The following is a 21,095-nucleotide window of genomic DNA, read 5'->3' as shown; positions in this document are numbered from 1 at the left end:
AAAAGGGAGTTAGTTACAGGAGCAGTTGAGAAGGCTGAGTCTGGCCAGGAAGCTCAGGGACCTGGCAAGCCTTCTAATGATCTCTCAAAATGGGGATTATCCACAGTCAGTTAGGCTCAGAGAGGCTGTGACCTGTGTCCAGACGTCTTCCCTTCCACCACCACCACCACAGCTGACCCAGGGAAGGGGAGGCTGCAGGAGCCTGTTCACCCAACTGTAGCAAGCTCAGGATCCTGGTTGGCTCCCTTCAGCCTAGGCCCCAAGGTGAGGGGTGGAGAGACTCAGACGGAGGCTGGCCCTCACAGGGTCCCACCTCTTCAGCAGTGTTCACTTTCCCCAAGGATGAGCCATTAGGAAAACTGACCTGAGGCCACCCAAACCAGAAGCTCTGTATCCAAGGCAACCAGAGGACAATGGCTGCCTTTCTACCCTCTTGTTCTGCTCTTCAAAGCTCTGGAAACTACCAGGTCTGAGCTTTCCTGACTCTGGTGTCATCAAGACAAACTGGTGGGCATGATTGTATAAGCCTATGTATAATATCAGCACTTGGAAGGTAGAGGTAAGAAGGTAAGGAATACCAGGTCAACCTCGGCTACATATCAAGTTCATAACCATTCATTAACTCCAGTTCCAGACGATCCCAATGCCCTCTTCTAACCTCTGCAGGGACCACAAGTATGGTGTATATACATACAAGTGCAAATCGTACACATACAAAAATAAATGTCTTTAAAAAATAAAACTCAGGCTGGGCAGTGGTGGCGCACGCCTTTAATCCCAGCACTTGGGAGGCAGAGGCAGGTAGATTTCTGAGTTCAAGACTGGCCTGGTCTACAGAGTGAGTTCCAGTACAGCCAGGACTACACAGAGAAACCCTGTCTCTGAAAAAAAAAAAAAAAAAAAGTCAGGCCTGGTGGGTCATGCCTATAAGCATGGTACTGTTTCAGGCAGGATGGTCATCCCAAGATCAAGACCAGCCTGAGATACATGAGACCACCTGAAAAAAGCAAAGACAAGCCATAAGCCAGGCACACGGTGACATACCAGTACCCCAGCTCCTTGCAAGGCTGAGGCAGAATTGCCTGAGCCCAGCCTAGGCAAAACAAAACACAACACAGTTTCACTCAACTCCATGGCTCTTCCAAAGAATTTATTGACCTTATTTACATGGATTGCAAATAGTGAGAAGGCAGCAGGGGCCACATCTCAGACTTCTCCAAATGGGGACTCAAAAGATGCCAGGGTCTTCCCATCCCCTGGGAGGAACCAGAGATACAGAGATGATTCCTGCTGCCTCTTCTCCCTAGGGGTGCTGGTCCCAAGGGCTGCCTCCCCGGCTGAAGGCACAAACGCTGTGGTTAGGGGTACCAAGGCAAGACATGAATTCATTCCTGGACCAGCTGGGCCTCTATAACCCTTTCCCTGTCCCTGTTCCCCTTTCTCCCCTTTTATCTGGTCCCACACTAGGAAGACTGGGCTGAATGGATACTAAAACCCCAGACCAAGCCCTGAAACTCCTCGGTCATGGCCAGCCCTCCTGAGGCTGGAGACCCAGTACCATCGGAACCCTAGATAGGAACAGTTTCCTACCCAAGGGCGACAGAGCTAAGGAGAGCATGGCTAGAGGAAGCTGGCTGAGCCAACAGCTCCTTCCATTTCCTGGAACTTCCTTCTCCCCATGTGAATCCAGAAGGCAGAGCTGGGGGAACAATGGGGATCACAGTGCTTTTCCTTGTCCCCTTTCTTGCTGGTTAGGAACAGCAACTCCCAAGTTTCATGAATGAAGCCACTTCATGGCTTTGGAGATTCAGGAGCTGTGCAATCCCAAGCAGCAGGCTATGTGGGGACCCAGAGCCTGGGGCTTGCCTAGAAGAATCAGCTGAGAGATGACGGATGAGGAGCTGGACCTGAGAGGTGTCATCTCACTCTGCTCTCAGACAACTCTTGCCTGGACCTACGCCAGGAGGCGAATGATGCCGTTGTCCGAGCCCAGCAGGAGGTGGCGTTTCGTGGGCAGCAAAGCCAGACTAGTGAGTGTACCTCGGAAGTTCTCGGAACTGAGCTTTGTGGTGGCCTGAGAGGGTGGTTCAAGCAGGGAACAGACACCAATCTTGTTGGCTACAGTGCCAGTGACCACCTCGCTGCCATACAGGTCGAAGGTGTGGATTGGATCAGACGCTGACTTGTAGTGGTGCGTGGGCTTCTGCTCCAACTCCTTCCAAACAGTCAAGGAATGGTCGGAAGAGGAGCTGACTAGCATGCTGCCCTCTACAGCCTGCAGAGAGTGACAGGGACAGATAGTTTCAGTGGGGGTCTGGGTACTCACCAGAGTACCATCCCCAAATGACACCTCTCAGGTCTAGCTCCTCATTTCCAAAACTATCCCAGAGTGCTTTTAATTTCCAGATTCAGGAGGCAGATCACTGTGAACTCAAGGTCAGCCTGGCCTACACAGTGATTCCCAGGCCAGCCAATGTCAGGGTAATATACAGTGAGACGCCGTCCAAAAGAAAAACTAAATATATTGTTATTAACAACCATCAGAGGCTGGACAAAATGGCACAAACCCATAAGTCCAGCACTCAGAGAACAAGTTTGAAGCCAGCGTAGTCTACATAGCAAGCTCCAGGCTTCCTAGGGGTTCAGAGTAAGACCTTGTCTCAAAACAAATAAAACAAATCAGAAAAAAAAAAAAAGAAAGAAAAAGAAAACAAAAAACCTGCAACCATCACGCTCATTTAAGAACAGATTCTACGGCCGGGCAGTGGTGGTACACGCCTTTAATCTCAGCACTTGGAAGGCAGAGGCAGATGGATTTCTGAGTTCGAGGCCAGCCTGGTCTACAGAGTGAGTTCCAGGACAGCCAGGGCTCCACAGAGAAACCCTGTCTCAAAACAAAACAAAACAAAACAAAACAAAACAAAACAAAACAAACAGATTCTACTTCAGGACAGCTGGGTTTGGGGGAGCAGGGGGAATGTAGGGAGCTGGAGATGGCAATGACCCAGCCCCCACATGGTAACTCCCAACCATCCATAACTCCGGTTCCAGGAGGAGCTGAGGCTCACTTCTGACCCATTAGCACCGCACGAAGGTAGTGCATGTGCATGCAAGCAGGCCAAGCACCGAGTCTATAAAGAAAACAGTGGGGCATGGTCCACTATTTAATCCCAGTACCTAGGAGGCAGAAGCAGGAGGAACTACGTGAGTTTGAGGCCAGTCTGGTCTATACAATGAGTTCCAGGACAGCTAGGCTAATAGAGAGATCCTAGCTCAAATAAATAAATAACTAAATAAATAAACCTTTTAAACAGTTTTTGTTTTTGATTTTCAAGACAGGGTTTCTCTGTGTAACCCTAGCTGTCCTAAAACTCGCTCTGTTGTCTCAAACCCACAGAGATCCACCTGCCTCTGCTTCCTGAGTGTTGCGATTAGGGGCGTGTACCACCACCCCTGCACCAATCTTTTAAAATTTTAAGGGAAAAAAAGTTCCACAGATTCGGTGAGGCATTGCCACATCCAATCTTACTAACATGAGGTACAAGTTGCCACTGTTCTAACATTTTAACATTTATTTTTATTCGTGTTTGTGTGTGCATGTAGGCCACATTAGGATAGGTATCCACACAGGCCATAAAAGGTGTTGACTCCCCTGGAGCCAGAGTTAGACAGTGCTTAGAACCAAACTCAACTCCTCTGAAAGAGCACCTGGCACTGTCCTCACTTCACCTGTGGAAAGAACTGGGGCTCAGAGAAGGCTCCGAGAGGACACCCAGGATGACCCCAGAGCCATCCTGACACTTTCTTAGAATGTTGGACTTTAGAGACACTGCGACCCAGGGTCCCCTGGGGTCCTGAACAGAGCTGGGGGGAACCTGCCTTCTCTAGTAGCAAGGATGCATGTCCTTCGTCTCCATCTGGGCTGGGGAGGAGGGAGCATCTCCAGCTGCAGAGAGAAATCCTCCCACAAGCAGTCCTATTTCTCTCCTGCAGAACTGCGGAGCATGCCCTGAGGTCTGTGATTGAGTACTGGAGGCAGGAACATGATGCCCAGGCCTGGGCCTGTTCCTGACCCCATCAGGACAGCCCAGCAGGGGGCATGGACTCTGCTCAGTGGTCTCCAGGCAGTAAACAGCCTCCAGGTTGAGCTTTATTTAACCTGAACTGGGTCACGGACAGGGCGCGACCCCTGATCCTCCAAGCAAGACAAATATGGACAAGGGTTACTCATTAGAACATCTCTGTGGAGCATCAGGGTCAGTTCTAGCCCTGATTCCTGCCCCTAGCCTGCCTCCTATGTAGCTGGTTCCTGAGCTGGCCTACGAGGGCCATTTTCCCAACCATCAAATGTCCCTGAGTAGGTATAAGGGACATCAGAATAAATCTGCCTCTCTCAAGCCAGGCCCTAAGGAGAAACTAAAGGATAGGACCTCGGGCAGTTACCTTGATTTGTAGAATGTCTCCTTCATGAGCTGGCCAGCCTCGTAGAACCAGGCCTGTGCGGGTGTCCAGGAGCACCATGAAGCCGGAGGAGAAGCCAGCCACAACACTCCGGCCACTGGGGCTGACGGCCAAGGAGCGAACAAGCCCAGGGTTCAGCCCTCCACCCAGTCGGAACTCATGCTGTAGGAGGAAGGAGATTGTGTTCAAGTGCCCACCCACCCACCCTACTGCAGCCCACCCAATTCAAGCCCACAAAGCCAGCAGGCTTGACCCTCCCACTCCATCCAGGGAAGGGAAAATCCCCATCTATGCCAAAGCCCCACCCACAGGGCTGCTACTGCAGTGTCTGATGGAGTCCCCTCTGAATGTCTCTCCTGACAGGTGCCCAGAGACCCCCAGCAGCACAGGAACTGCATGCCTCCTGACCTGTAAGCCAGGCTTCCTGCAGTCCACAAAGCGCAGGGTGGAGTCAGAGCTGGCCATGGTGATGCTGGTATGGGGGGCAGGCATGACAGCTACAGCGGTCAGGGGCACCCGGCTGTCTGAAGGATCCACTGTGCGAAGGGTCTTCCCTGAAAAAGCACACAGTGTATTTGGGGACCTAGTGGCTATCAAAGAGCCCTGACTAACTTCGAGCCCCAACTCACCCCACACCTGCATCCCATTCCCCAGTGACCCTCAGAAAACACAAACAATTTCAGGGATTTCTCATCCTGCTGTTTCCACAGTGAAGCCAAGGGCCCCAAAGCAGTCTGTTCTCTTCATATAGCATGCTCTAACCAGCTGCCACCTCTGTCTGCCCTGACACCCCTCCATCAACGTTTCTCTTTACAGTGATGACAGGTGACGCTGTACAAGAAGCCAAAGCCACACTCTCGGAATTTTCTAAACTTTTGATTCTTTTTTGTTGTTGTTGTTTGTTTTTCGAGACAGGGTTTCTCTGTGTAGCCCTGGCTGTCCTGGAACTCACTGTGTAGACCAGGCTGGCCTCAGAAATCCACCTGCCTCTGCCTCCCAAGTGCTGGGATTAAAGGCCTGCACCCCGCTAAACTTTTGATTCTTACAGGTGGAAAGCAGATGCCTGCAACAGCTGAGCCGCTTGCTGGTAAGTTGGGGGAGCGGACTCAAACTCGGGTCTTACAAATTCTAAGTCCTAATTGTTCTTCTGGCCTGTCTCACTGAATCTTCCCGATCAAAATATGCCATTATATGTTTCCCACTAGGTCCCGTTCGTTCCCAGAGGCCTGGCTAAAGCACAGAAAAGCAGCTGCAGAACAGGCCTCACCTGGGCCCGCTCACCTGTGAAGGGGTCCCAGACGTGCACCGCCCCATCACAGCTCACCACATACTGCGGGGCCTCAAGCTGGCCCACGTAGAAGACGCTTTTGCGGTGCTGGGCATAGATGAGGCGGGAAGCTGTCTCACTGGTCCCGTCCCCATAGTTGTACAGAGGCCAGAGGCGCACAGTACGGTCCTTGCTGCCGCTCAGAAAGAAGTCTTCACTGCTCAGGGCAGCCACACATTTGACAGCCCCGGTGTGTCCCGGAAAGCTCTGCAGGCGGATCTGGTGGAAATGGAAGTGAGCATCCTGCTGGCTCACGCCGATCTCGTACTGCCAGTATGCCAGCCAGTTCCCGCTCAGCCCATGCGCACTCCTAGGCAGCTCCCGCTTCAGGGCGTTGTCTTCATTCCTGCTGCTGGGGCCTCCACTACCCGCTCCAGAGATGGAGCCCGGCGGCCCTCGATTCTGGGGCTGAGAATCAGGGATCTGGATGCGATTTCCAACCAGGACACTCCCAAAGGTCCCTGAGTGGCCATCATCCTGGAGACAGCTCCCACTCTGGGGATCCCACTCAGAGCCGGCACTAGCCATGGCAGGTTCCATGCTGGCTGGGTTTCGAGAGCTTGGGCTCATGCTTTCCAGATATAGTCCTGCCAGCTCCCCGACTAACTCGTGGTTGGGTATGATTTTCTGGATGATGTCACCTACAGGGGAGTAGGAAAAGTTCTAAGACTGGGGAAGATGGCCCGTAGCTGCTACCATCTACCCAGGGCTTAGAAACCACAGAAGCCAAAGCAAGGTACTGACTGGGCTACTCTGGGTAATTAAATCCTCGTCTGTAAGCCTGTTTCCTCCCCCCAAAACAGCTTCCATTATCAATACATAGACATGAGTGCTGTCTCTTTAGAGACACACATATATGCCAGGCACCAGTCTGGCAACAGATACACAATGAAGAATAAGACAGATGCATCCTGCCTCTTGGAGCTTAGAATTCTGTAAGAGCATAACACACCCAACCACAGGGCTGCCCATCCTGTTCAGAGAGAAGCCCAGTACAGTGCCCATCCCGTAACGGAAGCCACAAAACCCAGCAGGCCATTCATTCCTTTGCAGGTAGCTTCTGGAGACCATCATATTCCCCTCTGTTCCGTTCCCCAGACCCGAATGGCCAGCTCCTGAGTCTTTGCTGCAGCACAGTGTTCAGCTTCTCTTTATAAGTCATTGTCCTGGTTAGTTGTTTTGTTTGTTTGTTGTTATTGTTGGTTTGGGGTTTTCTTTTGTTTTGTTTTTGTCAGTTTGGCACCAGCTACAGTCATTTGAGAAAAGAAACTCTCAATTGAGAAAATTCCTCCACCAGATTGGCCTATGGAGGAATTTTCTTTTTTTTGGGGTGGGGGGAGGTTTTGAGACAGGGTTTCTCTGTATAGTCCTGGCTGTCCTGGAACTCACTTTGTAGACCAGGCTGGCCTCGAACTCAGAAATCCGCCTGCCTCTGCCTCCCAAGTGCTGGGATTAAAGATGTGCGCCACCACCGCCCGGCAAGGAATTGTCTTAATTAACAATTGATATGGGAGGGGCCAATTTACACCCCTGACCCATGGAAATTGGGCTCTAGGGCCAAATCTGTTTGCTCTGATCCTAAAATTCCTCTGTTTAAATCAACCGATAGCTGGATGTGGTAGTGCACTCCTGTAATCCCAGCACAGAGGAGGCAGATGCAGAGGCAGGAGGATGTTATGTATGAGGGTGGCCAGGGCTACACAGTAAGATTTCATCTTTAAAATAAACAAAAACAAAGCCAGGCAGTGGTGGCACACGCCTTTAATCCTGGCACTGGGAGGCAGAGGCAAGTGAATCTCTGTGGGTTCAAAGCCAGCCTCATTCCACACAGTGAGTTCCAGGATGGCCAGAGAGAGACCCTGTCTAAGAAAACAAACAAACAAACCCCACAGAAACAAAAACAGGATCTAGAGAGATAACTCATCAGGTAAGGGATCTGCTGCCAAGACTCACCACCTGAGTTCAGTCCACAGAACCAACAGTGGTGGGACAGAACTGACTCCTAATAGCTATTCTTTCACCTCCACACGCATGCCACAGCACACACGCACCTACACTCACACAGATATTGCACACACACACACACAAACACACACACACACACACACACACACACGCAGAGTCACTTTTAACAAAAGAACATGAAGAAGCCCTAGTGGCCTACAACGCCAACAGGAGATGGGTGGGAGCTGGAAGGAGCTGGAGTTAAAGGTCAGCCTGGGCTAAATGAGAGACTATGTTTAAAAAAAAAAAAAAAAATCCACTGCTGACTCTGGAAAGCATTGGGGCCCACCCCAGGGAAGAGATGTAGTCACCAACTTTGTGCAAAGGAACGTGATGGGCAATACCCAACAGGCAGGAGAAAGGCACGTAGATTGTGTACGCCATTTCCAGGGTGAACACCTTCTGCAGCTCTTCCAGCAGGGTGGGGTCCACTGGGTGTCGCAGACCATCTGAGAAGGTCGCCTCTGGCAGTTGGCCCTCAGTACAGACCTTGGGATCCAGCTTCAGATCCTGCAGGTAGGAAGCCCACAGATTCAGTGGGTCCACTGCGCTGCCCTGGCCTGTCCTGACCAGCCCAGAACCTGCCTACCTGCTGCCTAAGCTCATGCAGATGAGAGAAGACTTGAAAGAAGGTGGCCACTGGCTCACTCAGGTGCTGCTGGACCATCTCCTGTCCGATGCGCAAGCAGATGAGGGCGATGAGACTGATGGTCTTCACACACAGGACAGTCCGGGCCTGGGCCCCACTTGGGAACCTAGAAACAAAGTGCATTAGTTCCAAGCCCTTCCCTGAAAGACCTGACCAATTTACCAGGAACTTCAAATAACAGGAGCTGTAAGGCTGAGTAGTCCAGACCAGGAGAGGAAACTGAGGCACAGGGGAACAGTGTGGCTTAATCAGAGTTACAGGTAGGATAGAACATGGACTTTCCTTGTTTGTTTAATTTTATGTGTATGGGTGTTTTGCCAGCATGTGTCTGTGCACACGTTTGCAGTGCACACATTTGCAGTGCCCACAGAGACCAAAAGACGGTGGCAGGTCCCATAGAACTGCAGTGACAGACGGTTGTGAGCTACCACATGGCTGCTGGGAATCTAACCTGGATCCTCTGAAAGAGCAACCAGTGCTGTTATGCCCTGAGTTACTTTTTCCAGCCTCCATTTTTGTTTTTCTGAGGTGCTGGAGCTCAAATACAGCACCTCCCTGCATGCTGGGAAAGTGTCCTATCACCAAGCCACGCCCACAGTCCAGAGCCAGGACTCCTTCCTTCCTTCCTTCCTTCCTTCCTTCCTTCCTTCCTTCCTTCTCCCCTCCCTCCCTCCTCCCTCTTTCTTTCTTTTCTTTCTTTCTTTCGTTCGTTCGTTCGTTCGTTCTTAAAGATATAGTCTCACTATAGAGCCTTAGCTAGCCTGGAGCTCTCTCTGTAGACCAGGCTAGCCTCAGACTCATAGAAACTTGCCCTCCCCTGGGTGCTGGAATTAAAGGCCTGTGCCACTACACCTAACATCAGAACCATGACTCAGGAGAGTATTAGCTCCTTTCCCCGGAGCTTCCTAGCCCCTCCTGGGAGCCCCTCAGCCAGGTGGCTCTCCCAAGGAGCAGAGACCTACCCTGTAACAAAGGAGGTGAGGAAGCTGAGCACAGGCAGCAAGACCTCGTGGCTGATGCGGGGCAGAATATCCATGAGGGTAGTGTCAGAGAGGTATACAATGATTTTCTGAGTCAGAGTCACTGCAGCCAGCAGCCCGGCCTCCTTGCGGCTGTTCAGTCGGCTGGGGCTTGAGTTGCTCCCTGGGGCTACCTAGGACCATAGAATAGATGAGAGAGGGCCAGGCCACCCCAGAGACCTCCTGGAACCCCAGAGATCTGGGGCCAGTCCTTGGATCCTTGCCCCCACCCCCCCCGATCCAGGGCCCGATGAAGCAGTGACTGACCAGGTAGCTGATGTAGGGCAGGTACTGGTAGGTGAGAACGGGCTCTCCATATAGGTGGGCGATGTGGAGGAGACAGCTGAGCACAGGCCCTGACACGACGTCACCTAGGACTGGCCTCTTCTGGTAGATGTTGCCGGCGCTCAGCGGGGGGCTGTCATCACTGCTGACTGTGAACTGCTGCCGAGTGGGCCCTGCCAAGGAAGGGCCAGCAGCCTTGAGAAGCTAGTGGAAGGCAGGAGGGATGTCGGCCTTCTGAGATTGTGGGGCAGCTTCTATTCACTCTATACTGGGCTCTTCCCCACTCTTAACAACCAAGAAAAGAAGCTTACTGGGTGAGACCCAGGACCCGCCCAGGAAGAGATGGAAGTTAGCAAAGGACTCCCCTAGAGGGGGCTAAGGATGGGCAGAAGCCTGGGTGGGGAACCTGGTGTCCAGCACTAACCACAAACCTTACCAACATAACAAGATGTCAGCAGGCGCAGCAAGTTCCGGGCCACATGGCGAGAGGCTACTGTGGGGCCAAGTTTGGCAGACAGCCAGCGGACCATCTTGCAGGCTGTATCTACAGGGCAGGAAAAGGTCCTGAGCTCATCAGATAACTCACCATTTTGACCCCACCCGCTACACCCCACCCCACCCGGCCAACTCTGGCTGTGGCTCTGCTACCGAGCCTGACCATCCTGGGCCCATTCACTTAGGCATGGCTGAAGTCCCCGCCAACGACCCATGGAAACAAGACCTGCAGGGAGGTCATCCTTCCAGCAGTGTTCCCAAGTTCTTGAATGCAGGCTTGTCTCTGGCTACTGCCCTCTGGCCTCTCTTAAGAAAATCATTTTAAGCCGGGCTGTGGTGGCGCACGCCTTTAATCCCAGCACTTGGGAGGCAGAGGCAGGCGGATTTCTGAGTTCGAGGCCAGCCTGGTCTACAAAGTGAGTTCCAGGACAGCCAGGACTACACAGAGAGACCCTGTCTCGAAAAACCAAAAAAAAAAAAAAAAAAAAAGAAAAAGAAAAAAAAACATTTTAGCCTTTCCCTGCCTCTCTGATGGAACCTTGAGAGCCTTCAAGGTACACAAATGCTGTTCCCTCTGTGGAATACTCTTCCCACTCCACACCTGAGTGCTACTGCCAGTTCTGGCTCCATTTACACCTCAACCACCGCTTGCTTTTATTTCTTAATTCTTGTTTTTCTGGGGGCTAGAGATAAGACACTCAGGGCCTCACATACACTAGACAAATGCTCTACAACCAAACTCCACCCCTAGCCCAACGTGCCCCTTTGAAAGGCACTTTCTCTGACTCCCAAAAGCTAAATCTAAGCCCCATGCTCCACTCACACACATCACATCAGATCATTGACCGTGCCTGTGAGCTCGGTGTGGGCTACAGGGGATCCGGACGGACCCATGCCCAGCAAGTGAAACACTGAAGGAAAAGCAGCTGACCCATGTCCCCTCAGCCCTAGGGCTCACCAAGGAGGATCTTTTGTTCTTTGCCTTCTGTCTGCTCTGTCAGGGGCTCCTCTTCCTCTTCTCTGTCTTGCCCATCACCAGGAGCCACAACTGTCTCTATGGACAGTATTGTGTCAGACAGAGTGAGCTCAGACGTTCCTGTGGTTTCATCCTGCTCCTCATCCTCCAACACCACACAGCCTTCTTCCTCCTCATCCTCTTCCTCAGAGCCTTCACTTTGCTTCAAATCCTGGCTGCTGTCCCCTGACTTCACACTGTTCTTGTCCGCAGGGGCACCCCCATCGTCCCCACCCCTCTCCTCGCCCTGTGAGGCTTCACTGGTGCTGCTCTTGTCACTCAGCTGGCCCAGGCTCACGGCCTCCGCCTCCTGGGGCTGTGGAGATTCAGCCACATAGAGTCCAGCTTGGAAGTCCTCTGTGTCTGGCAGGTCGGCCTGGTCATGGAAGCTGACGCCTGACCTATAGTCTGGCAGCCCCAGTCCTGAGGAAGCAGCTGGCTGCCCATCCATCTGAATCTCCTCCCCAAAGGCACAGGAGCCAGGCCCAGACACCGGGAGCTCATTTTCCTCATCCTCAGTGGTCCCAACCAGGCCTTTACCTTCCTCCTGGGAGGCCTCCAACCCAGCCAGTACCTGTAGGACATGGGGCAGCAGGTGGATGAGGAAGGCCTGCAAGCCCAACCGCACCACCAACTGGGCCACAAAACAGTCAGTATACAGGTAGAAGCGGCCGTGCAGGCGGCAGGGGCTCTCATAGGCACCGATGAGAGGTTTCAGGAGGTACTTATTGGCATTTTTGGGGCCCAGGGCCTTGGCAACAGGTTCAAATAGGTACCAGGCTGTGTACACAGCCGTGTGCTCCTCAGACATGAGCGACAGCACGAAAGGCAGGAGGATCTCCAAGCCCTCGGGAGTGATGTCATTTAACACTGCACCCAGCTGCTGCCACAGAGCAAACACCAGTTCCCGTCCTTGGATCTCATCCTCCACACGCCGGGCCTGATACAAAAGAATGAACTTGTGCAGTGCTGGGAAGTATGGAGGGAAGGGGACCACGGAGCTGAAGGGGCTGAGGAGCTGGGCTGGGCTGGGTGGGGGCAATCCTTGGGAAACAGGCCTGTACTCAAACAGTGGGTCTAGCCTGCCCTTCTTCACCACTATGGGACTTTTGGGTCCACTGAGCTGTAGGAGTGTGTCCAGCACAGGCTGCAGGGACACAGGGATGTCCTTGGAGTGGCGTGTGCAGAGACCCCTAACAGCCTCAAAGCGTACCCACAAAGGTGAATCAGGCTGCAGTATCCGGACCCTGGTGGCAAACACCATCTCAGCCAACAGGACACCCAGTGCCTGCATGTCTCGATGGAAGAGGCTCTGTAGGTGCACAGGTGGCTGGGCTCGAGGCTTTTCCGGGTCCTCCAACCGGCTCCCTAGGCCTCTGGCCAGGAAGTTACCCACTTTCTCCAGCTCTTCCAAGGCCTGTATGGGACTGAAGCCCTCTGGAAGAACAATCTTGCCCTCTTCACCCTCCCCAGGGTCCAACCCAGCAGCTTTGCTCCTGCGGCCTGGTCGAGACCCCAAGGGTGCAGAAAAAGACAACAGGCCAGGTGAGGCTTGACTGGAGGAAGAGCCTGGCTGGTCACCTGCTTTCCCAGGGAGGGAGATGGAATCCAGAGCTTCCGTAGCCTGTTCTAAATCATCTTCCCCTGTCATGGGCCTATCTCTAGTCCAGCCAGTCTCACATGGTGTGGCCTCTACAACAAGCCTGCCCGCACCATTTATAAGTTGTCCTGAAATGTCCTCCTGGCCTGTGGCCTCCTGAATAGGCTGAACCAAGAGCCGGGGGATGAGTGGAGGTTCAGGGGCCAGGGCAGGAGCCCCAGCCAGGCGTTGGGGGTGTGGCTGATCAAACAGCTGTACTACACCATAGCTGGTCAGATGGGTGTGAGCATCCACCAGGTGCAGACACACATTCTTCTCCTTCACAGCTTCTTTGCCCTGGAGTTTGTAGCCAAAAGTAAGGTCGATCCAATGATGCAGGTCCTGGGATACCTCCCAGCTCTCCAGCAGTGCTCTGTGGGCAGCCACAAATTCCTGGTTAGAACTGCACCAGGCCGGCACATCCAGGTCAGGCATGTCAGGGTGGATAGAGCAAAAGATAGAGGGGTCCGTGTAGAATTCGGGTATGCACTCATCCGGTGTCCAGGTCTGCATCCGCTCCATGGTGGCAGGATACTCATGGGGCTCCCACTGTGCTCGGACATGTCCACAGAGCACGGAGCGCGGTGTGCGACGGGCCTTGTATACATAGTATGTGATATCAGAGAGCACGTCAGAGATGTGGTGAGGAACATGAGGTGGCTCCCCACTTCCGGCACCACCTGCTACAAATGCCTGCCGTGTCATCTCATAGGTGAAGTCCAACTGCTTATCTCCCTTGTTGAGTCGGAACTTGGATTTACGAAGGTCTCGGAAGCGCCCATAAGGTGTGGTAAAGTCCACCACCCAAGGCAGCACTGGGTGATAGTTGGGATCCCCCTGCCGTCGACCGGCCAACCGATTCAGCTGCATAAGGTAGTGGAAGTTGCTGATGCGGCCATGGACCCAGTCTAGCACAAGGCCCGGAAGTTCTTTCTGGCAGGTGGGACACCCAGGTCTCCCTTCTCCCTCTTTTTCAGACTTAACATCTGTCCCATTTTTCTCTTCAGAGACCTCCCGGTTCTCATCCTCAGAAAGCATCTCATAAGCACTCAGGTCCAGCCGGAGCTCACTACACAGCTTCTCATCTACAGCAATGTGGTGCAAAGACAGTGCCCCACAGGCCAGCCCCTGGCGGTGACAGGCATCCATGGCCCTCAGGACACGGAACAGAATGAAGAGCACCTTGGCTTGGCTGTTGGTCAGCTTGGCAGGGCTGAAGGTAACTACATCATGCAGGGAGAACTGCACAAAAGGGTGTACTACATAGAGCATCTCGGGTGACTCCAGCAGGGCCTCAGCTCGCAAAAGGCTGGGGCAGGCAGGGTTGCCCCGAGAGGGGCAGGGCCCATCCCTGACATTTGATAGACACTGGATGGATTCACCCACTGGCAGGAAGGTGCATCCATAGACCCTCTGTAGGGCTTGTCTTATAGAGTCTAGGGCAGGTATAGCTGAGGGGGCAGTGCTGTGGCTGTAGGGCTGCCCATAAGTGTGGTATGCATGGCGCCACAAGTTCCGGTAATTCTGGGCAGCCACCTCCTGCATGAAACGAGTGAGAGTCTCAGGGCTACCGGACCCCTCCTCAAAGGGCAAGACTCTGCCCAGCGGGTAGGACAGTCTCCGTTTCCGCAGCCCGTGCACCTCTACTCGAGTCCAGCCCGGGGGCAACCTCTGTACCGAACGTTGCAGTAAAGTCCTGACTTCCGCTTCACCCAGGCCCTCGGCTCGGGGACAGGGTCCCAGCCGGCGCTCGCGGAGACTGGCTAGCCAACGCGTGGGCACTAGGGCCACCACGTGGGTCCCCCCCGGCGCCAGGGCCAGCTGCCGGGCATCGATGTTCAGATCTCTCTCCACGCTCCGGAGCAGCTCCTCCATGTCAGGTCCTGAGGAAGGGGACCAGCCCTCAGCTCCTGCTGTAAGAACCACTTTCCGCCTTCTGCTCCCCTGGGCCATTTGGTCCTGGCCGCCTGGGGGTCGGGGGGGGGGGGGACAGCGCAAGGCTGAGCCTGGCCACGGCCCTCTTCGCAGTGGCTTCCGGGGTGCCAGGCCGGGAAGACTAGGTTGGGCGAAGAGTGGGGGATGGGGTGCAGGTAACTGAGGGAAAGCGACAAAGGAGAATAGGCCTGGAGGTGTTCTTACCCCTCCGCAGAGTCCTGCGCTCCGGGGCGCAGCAGGGCGGGGAGCGCGAAGCGCCAGCGCTGAGCCCCACCGTGACGGGTCAGCTGATGCGGGTCATGTGATCTCCCAGACAAGGAAACAACCGCACGTGTCTCTAAAGGGCCGGGCGAGATCCCGCCTCTTGCTCCTGTCCCCACCCCTGCTGATGAGCCAAGGCGCCCTCTCTCCTGCCGCCCATAGGGGGTTTCGTCCGGGCTCGTTTGATTCTGGGGCCACCTGGGCAAACCAGACGCCCTTAGGTGCAGAGGAAGACCATCCTGAAGAAGCCACTGGACCTCTCTTCCGTCTCTGATTTCTCCTGCAGGCTCTGAGATGCGGATTTAGTGAGGCTCATCTCAGAAATGCCAGCCCTTTAGCCAAGTGTCAGCTTTGTCAGCAGCAGAACCAGGCCTTTAGACATGCACCCTCTCAATGCTCCCATGCTACTCCGCAAACCAAGGAGTTTAACTTTCCAAAGCACTTGGTTAATAACTTGCCACTTGGCACATACTGTTCTGGAAAGTAGAGAAGTGGCCCAGGCACAGAAGCCTGGAGTTCTTAAAGGGAAATGTCTCCTGAGACTTCCTGTTGAAAATGTAGATGGCAGAACACCAGCTAGCGTGGTCACAGCCTTGCAGATGCTACTATGGCTCTAGGCAAGGGGTGGTACAGGACAGAGAACAGAAACCAGAGAGCCTGTGCTCAAACTGCGGCTCTCCCGACAAGGGTTTTGGTTCCAGCTCATATACAGGCCAGACCAACAATAAAACCACTTTGTGTGCTCAAGCCCGTTCGTGTGTGCACGTTTGTGTGAGTGTGTGTGTGTTGAGTCTTCTACCTAAGAGTTTGGTGCTGAGGTTCAGGCCTTTAAAAGCAGGGTTAGGGAAGAGGAAAAAGATATGGCTCAGTGGTTAAGAACACGTCCGCTCTAGCGGATCTGACACCTGGTTTCCCACAAGCACCCACACGCCCATACACATATGCATATATAAAAATAAATCAGTTTTAAAACTTAAAATCCAGGTGTGGTGATACACAACTTTATTCCCAACATTTGCAAGGCAGAATCAGGCAGATCTCTGTTAGTTCCAGACCAGCAAAGGCTATGACATAGTGAGACCTTATCTCAAAATGAATAAGAGAGATCAGTAGAGAATCATTGCAACTGCAAAGCCAGTGTAGCTAAGGTAATGCCATCCAGGGCTACACAAGCCTAACTCAAAAGAGAAAGGGGAAGAGAAGAAGGAAGGAAAGAAGAAAGACTGTCCAAAGATAAGACAACAATGGTTTAAATATGATAGATTCCATCTGTTTCTTTTTCAAAGACTACTGGAGCCCAAGATGTACTTGATCACGTGACCTTACATGTGGCGACTTCCCCATTTATGGAGTGTTTACCAGAAGCCAGCCACCTGCCAAGAGCTTTACAAATCTTGTTCCATTTCATTCTCTTTGTGTCTCAATCTCCCTCTCTCTGGTTCGTCTGTTTGCTTGCATGCTGTTCTCACTGTGTGAGAGTACATTGTATGGGTGGGTGGCTGCAAGTGTGCATTGGCACATGGCACTCAGAGGACAACTTTGGAAAGTTGATTCTTTCCTTATACCATGGGACCAGGGAATCAAACTCAGACTTGAGCAGCAAGTACCTGATGGACCATTTCACCAACTCAAGTTCAGGGAATCTTTTGAGGTTAATATTGCAAGTATGTGCCATCATATTCAGCTTGATACTGTTGGCTTTACAAAGCTATTGCTAAACCTGTATTAAACCTATTGCTATGGTGGCTCAAACCTGTGACCCCAGCAGGAGGCAGAAGCAAGTTCAAGGCCAGCCTGACTTACACGTTGAATTCTAGGACAGCCAAGACTACATTATACCATGTCACAAAACATCAAAGCAAAACAAAGTTAGGAGCTATTTTCACACCTACTTTAGAATGATGAAGCTTACCAAATACCTTTGGTAAACTTGTTAAAGATCTCATAAGAAACTTGAATGCCAGGCAACAGTGAAGCATGCCTTTAGCTCAACACTCTGGAGGCAAAGGCAGACAGATCTCTTGGGCTTCAACGCCAGCTTGGTGTACAGACCTAGTTCCAGGATAGCCAAAGCTACACAGAGAAACCTATCTCAGAAAATCAAAGAAGAAAAAGGAGGAGGGCTGGGCGTTGGTGGTGCACGCCTTTAATCCTAGCACTTGGGAGGCAGAGGCAGGTGAATTTCTGAGTTCGAGGCCAGCCTGGTCTACAGAGTGAGTTCCAGGACAGCCAGGACTATACAGAGAAACCCTGCCTTGAAAAACCAAAAAAAAAAAAAAAAAGAAGAAGAAGAAGAAGAAGAAGAAGAAGAAAAAGGAGGAGGAATAAGAAAAGGAGGAAGAAGGAAGGAAGGAGTGAAGGAAGAAGAGGAGGAAGAGGAAGGAGGAGGAGGAAGAAGAGGAGTAGAAGGAGAAGGAGGAGGAGGAGAAGGAGGAGGAGGAGGAGGAGGAGGAGGAGAAGGAGAAGGAGAAGGAGAAGGAGAAGAAGACGACGACGACCAGAGATGGGATTCAAATTCAAAACCAGGCCAATTTTTTAAAAGAATTATTTATTTATTTTATTTATATGAGTACACTGTAGCTGTCTTCAGACACACCAGATGAGGACATTGGATCCCATTATAGATGGTGGTGAGCCACCATGTGGTTGCTGGGAATTAAACTCAGGACCTCTGGAAGAGCAGTCAGTGCTCTTAACCACTGAGCCATCTCTCCAGCCCCCTTTTTTTCCTCCTCCTTTCTTTCCTTCTTTCTTTCCTTCTTTCTTTCCTTCTTTCTTTCCTTCTTTCTTTCCTTCTTTCTTTCTTTCTTTCTTTCTTTTTTGTTTTTTTGTTTTTCGAGACAGGGTTTCTCTGAATAGTCCTGGCTGTCCTGGAACTCACTCTGTAGACCAGGCTGGCCTTGAACTCAGAAATTTGCCTGTTTCTGCTTCCCAAGTGCTGGGATTAAAGGCGTGTGCCACCACTGCCCCAGGCCAATTTTTAAAACCAGTGCTTCAAGCCAGTATACTGATGCACACCTGTAATCCCACTTGGAATTATAGTTCCTAACTTTGTTTTGCTTGATGTTTTGTGACATGGTATGATGTAGTGTTGACTGTTCTAGAATTCAATGTGTAAATCAGGCTGGCCTTGAACTTGCTTCTGCATCCTGCTGGGATGATATTCTGGTGGTGTAAACCTCCACTTGGGAGGTAGGGGTAGGAGGATCAGAAATTCAAAGTCATCCTTGACTATGTGGTGAGTTTGAGGACCAACCTGGGCTACATTATACCCTATCCTAAAAAGAAATAAATGTATCATCTTTTGCTTCCTGACTGCAGATAGTGGGACTGGTTGCTTTAAGTTCCTACTGCCAGGACTTCCCTGCCATGTTGAATTGTGTTATCTTCCAGGTTAGCCTGAAACTGCTACATAGATGAAGATGACCCTGAACTTTAGATTCTTCTGTCTTCTTCTCTCAAGTGCTGGAATTACAGTTATTCATAGGTTGAGCATCATGACATGTGACTTCATCAATGACTTTAACAAAAGTGTGGACCCCAACAGTAATGTCAGACAGGGTCTGGTGTCTTTCTTAAGTCTCCTTTCAACTCTGCTTACCCATCTATGAAACCGAAGTGTACCCACAAGGTCTGTGAGCAGTCCTATACCCAGAGATGATATGGTTGTTTGAATGAGAAAAGTTCCCCATAAGCTCAGGCATTTGAACACTTGGTCCCCAGTTGGGGTATTGTTTAGAGAGGTGATAGGGAGGTGTAGCCTTCCGGTGGAGATGGGCTTTGAGGGTTCAAAGCTTAGCCTCACTACAGATCAGTTTGTTCTCTCTGCTTTGTGCTTGTGGTTAAAGGTCTGATTGATTTCTTAGCTTCCTGAGTCTGCTTATGCTTCCTGCTTGTTATTATGTTGTCTCCTTGGCAGGATGGACTCTTATCTGAAAACAAAAAAACAAAACAAAAATACTCCTCCTCCTCCTCCTCCTCCTCCTCCTCCTCCTCCTCCTCCTCCTCTTCCTCTTCTTCTTCTTCTTCTTGAGAGACAGAGTCTCTCCATGTAGCCCTGGCTTCCTGGAACACACTATGTAGACCAAGCTGGCCTCAAACTTACAGCTATCTGTCTGCTTCTGCCTCTCAAGTGCGGGATCAAAGGTGTGGAACTCCATACCTGGCTAAACTCTCTTTCTTAAACTGCCTTTGGTCTTGTCTTGTTGTTTTATTACAGCAAGGCAGCAACAGAAAAGTAACTATTACAAATTGAGTATCCTCAATGATGAGATGAGACAAAGAAAATGGAATACTTAACTCGGCTCGCTTGGTCAACCATCCCTATGACCTCAGAGTGGATTGTGAGCTATACACAAATGATAATGACTCTCATTCTAAATGTCCCCCAGGTTGAACTATCAAGAGATTAGTTGGTATTTGTTACACAGACGGCTTGAGAAGGACCTAGTAAGTGGATTTTCAAACATCACACAAAGGCAGAACTGCTCTGGTTGTATCTGCCTACACCTCTCCCAACTCTTTAGGGCTCTAATGCAACTCCATAGACACTCAGAGAGAGCCACACCAGCCACATGAGACCACCCATAAATCACTGCAGTAGGAAAAGCCTTGTAGCTCCCCTTGAGTCACTGTCTACGTCTACCGACGTCACTTCTAAGCATATTTTTATGTAGCTATGAAGTGAAGTTAAAGGGACAGATGGCTCAGTGATTAAGAGCACTGAGGGAGCTTCAGAGGAGCACTGTTCAATTACCAGCACTACATAATACATACTATAACTCCAGTTTCCAGGTGATCTGATAACCCCTCTTTTGGCCTTCAGGGGCACTGCACACACATGGTACACAGACACACATACAGGCAAAACACCCATACTCATAAAATAAAAAATAAATAAGTGAAGTTTATGGAAATAATTATTGTTTCACTTCAATAAAAAAAAAATAAGTAAGTCAGGGGCTAGAAAGATGACCCAGTGGTTAAGAGCACTGGCTGCTCTTACAGAGGGCCTGGCTTTGGCTCCAAGCAGCTATACTGGGTGGCTCACAATCATCTGTAACTCTAGTTTCAGGGAACCTAGTACCTTCTTCTGGCCTCTATGGGCCATAGGCACCCATATGGCGCAATACACATATGTAGTCAAAATATTCATGCACATAAAACAATTAATTTTTTTTTTTTTGGTTTTTCGAGACAGGGTTTCTCTGTGTAGTCCTGGCTGTCCTGGAACTCACTCTGTAGACCAGGCTGGCCTCGAACTCAGAAATCCGCCTGCCTCTGCCTCCCATGTGCTGGGATTAAAGGCATGTGCCACCACCGCCTGGCATAACAATTCTTTTTAAAGAGAGAATCAGGCATGGTGGCGCTTGCCTTTAATCCCAACACTAGAGAGACAGAGTCAAGAGAATCTTTGTGAGTTCCAGGTCAGCCTGGTCTACCTAGAAAGTTCGAGGCTAGCCAGGGTGACACAGTGAGATCTTGTCTCAGAGTGAGAGGGAAAGAGAGAGTACATAAAACCAAGCTTGTATTCTCCTTAAATTAATTAATTAACTAAAACATTTTAATTAACTAATTAAAGTATTCTTGTGCTTGGACATTATTGTCTTCCAAATGAGAAACAAGATGGTCCAGGACAATTCTCCATCTTCATGTTAGATAAGAGAGCCTGAAACCGAAGGACACAGAGATTCTGCCTGTTTTTTGCTTATTCCCACACACACCTGGGAAGTAAGAGGTGGAACCCAGGAACTGTTTTTAAAAATTAGAATTGTAATATATATCCAAGGTGTGTCTTGAATTCAGGATGCTCTGGCCTGTCATCTCTGAGTGCTGTGGTCTCTGGCCTGCAGTCTCTGAGTGCTGTGGTTGCTGGCCTGCCGTCTCTGAGTGCTGTGGCTTCAGGTGTGCCTTATCACCACCCTCCATGAAGACCCATTAGGATGACCTTGCCACCAACAGAACTGGATCGGCCTGCTCTTTGCTCTGGTCTCAGTTATCCAAAA

General features: G+C 51.2%; 1 protein-coding gene across 3 annotated transcripts; it reads right to left on the bottom strand.

Moving 5' to 3' along the window:
- Positions 1-1,124: 1,124 nt before the first annotated feature.
- Wdr81 (WD repeat domain 81) lies at positions 1,125-15,139 on the bottom strand. 3 transcript variants are annotated; one of them, XM_028759187.1, is made up of 10 exons: positions 11,199-15,139; positions 10,182-10,289; positions 9,728-9,918; positions 9,404-9,594; positions 8,382-8,547; positions 8,137-8,302; positions 5,743-6,429; positions 4,870-5,015; positions 4,444-4,623; positions 1,125-2,275 (listed from the first exon to the last, which is right to left on the bottom strand). In XM_028759187.1, exons 1-10 carry the CDS (start codon positions 14,845-14,847, stop codon positions 1,955-1,957), a joined length of 5,805 nt encoding a protein of 1,934 aa, XP_028615020.1. In that variant the 5' UTR covers positions 14,848-15,139; the 3' UTR covers positions 1,125-1,954. The 3 variants fall into 3 exon arrangements, with proteins under 3 accessions (XP_028615020.1, XP_028615022.1, XP_028615021.1); XM_028759189.1 differs by lacking the exon at positions 11,199-15,139 and adding an exon at positions 10,467-10,558 and having other exon boundaries at positions 1,130-2,275; XM_028759188.1 differs by lacking the exons at positions 1,125-2,275; positions 4,444-4,623 and having other exon boundaries at positions 4,876-5,015; positions 5,729-6,429.
- Positions 15,140-21,095: the final 5,956 nt, after the last annotated feature.

Source organism: Grammomys surdaster, unplaced genomic scaffold, assembly GCF_004785775.1.
Source record: "Grammomys surdaster isolate TR1022 unplaced genomic scaffold, NIH_TR_1.0 126278, whole genome shotgun sequence".
Classification (NCBI taxonomy): Eukaryota; Metazoa; Chordata; class Mammalia; order Rodentia; family Muridae; genus Grammomys; species Grammomys surdaster.
Note: the sequence above shows the minus strand (reverse complement) of the source record. Positions and strands in the feature narration are given on the sequence as shown.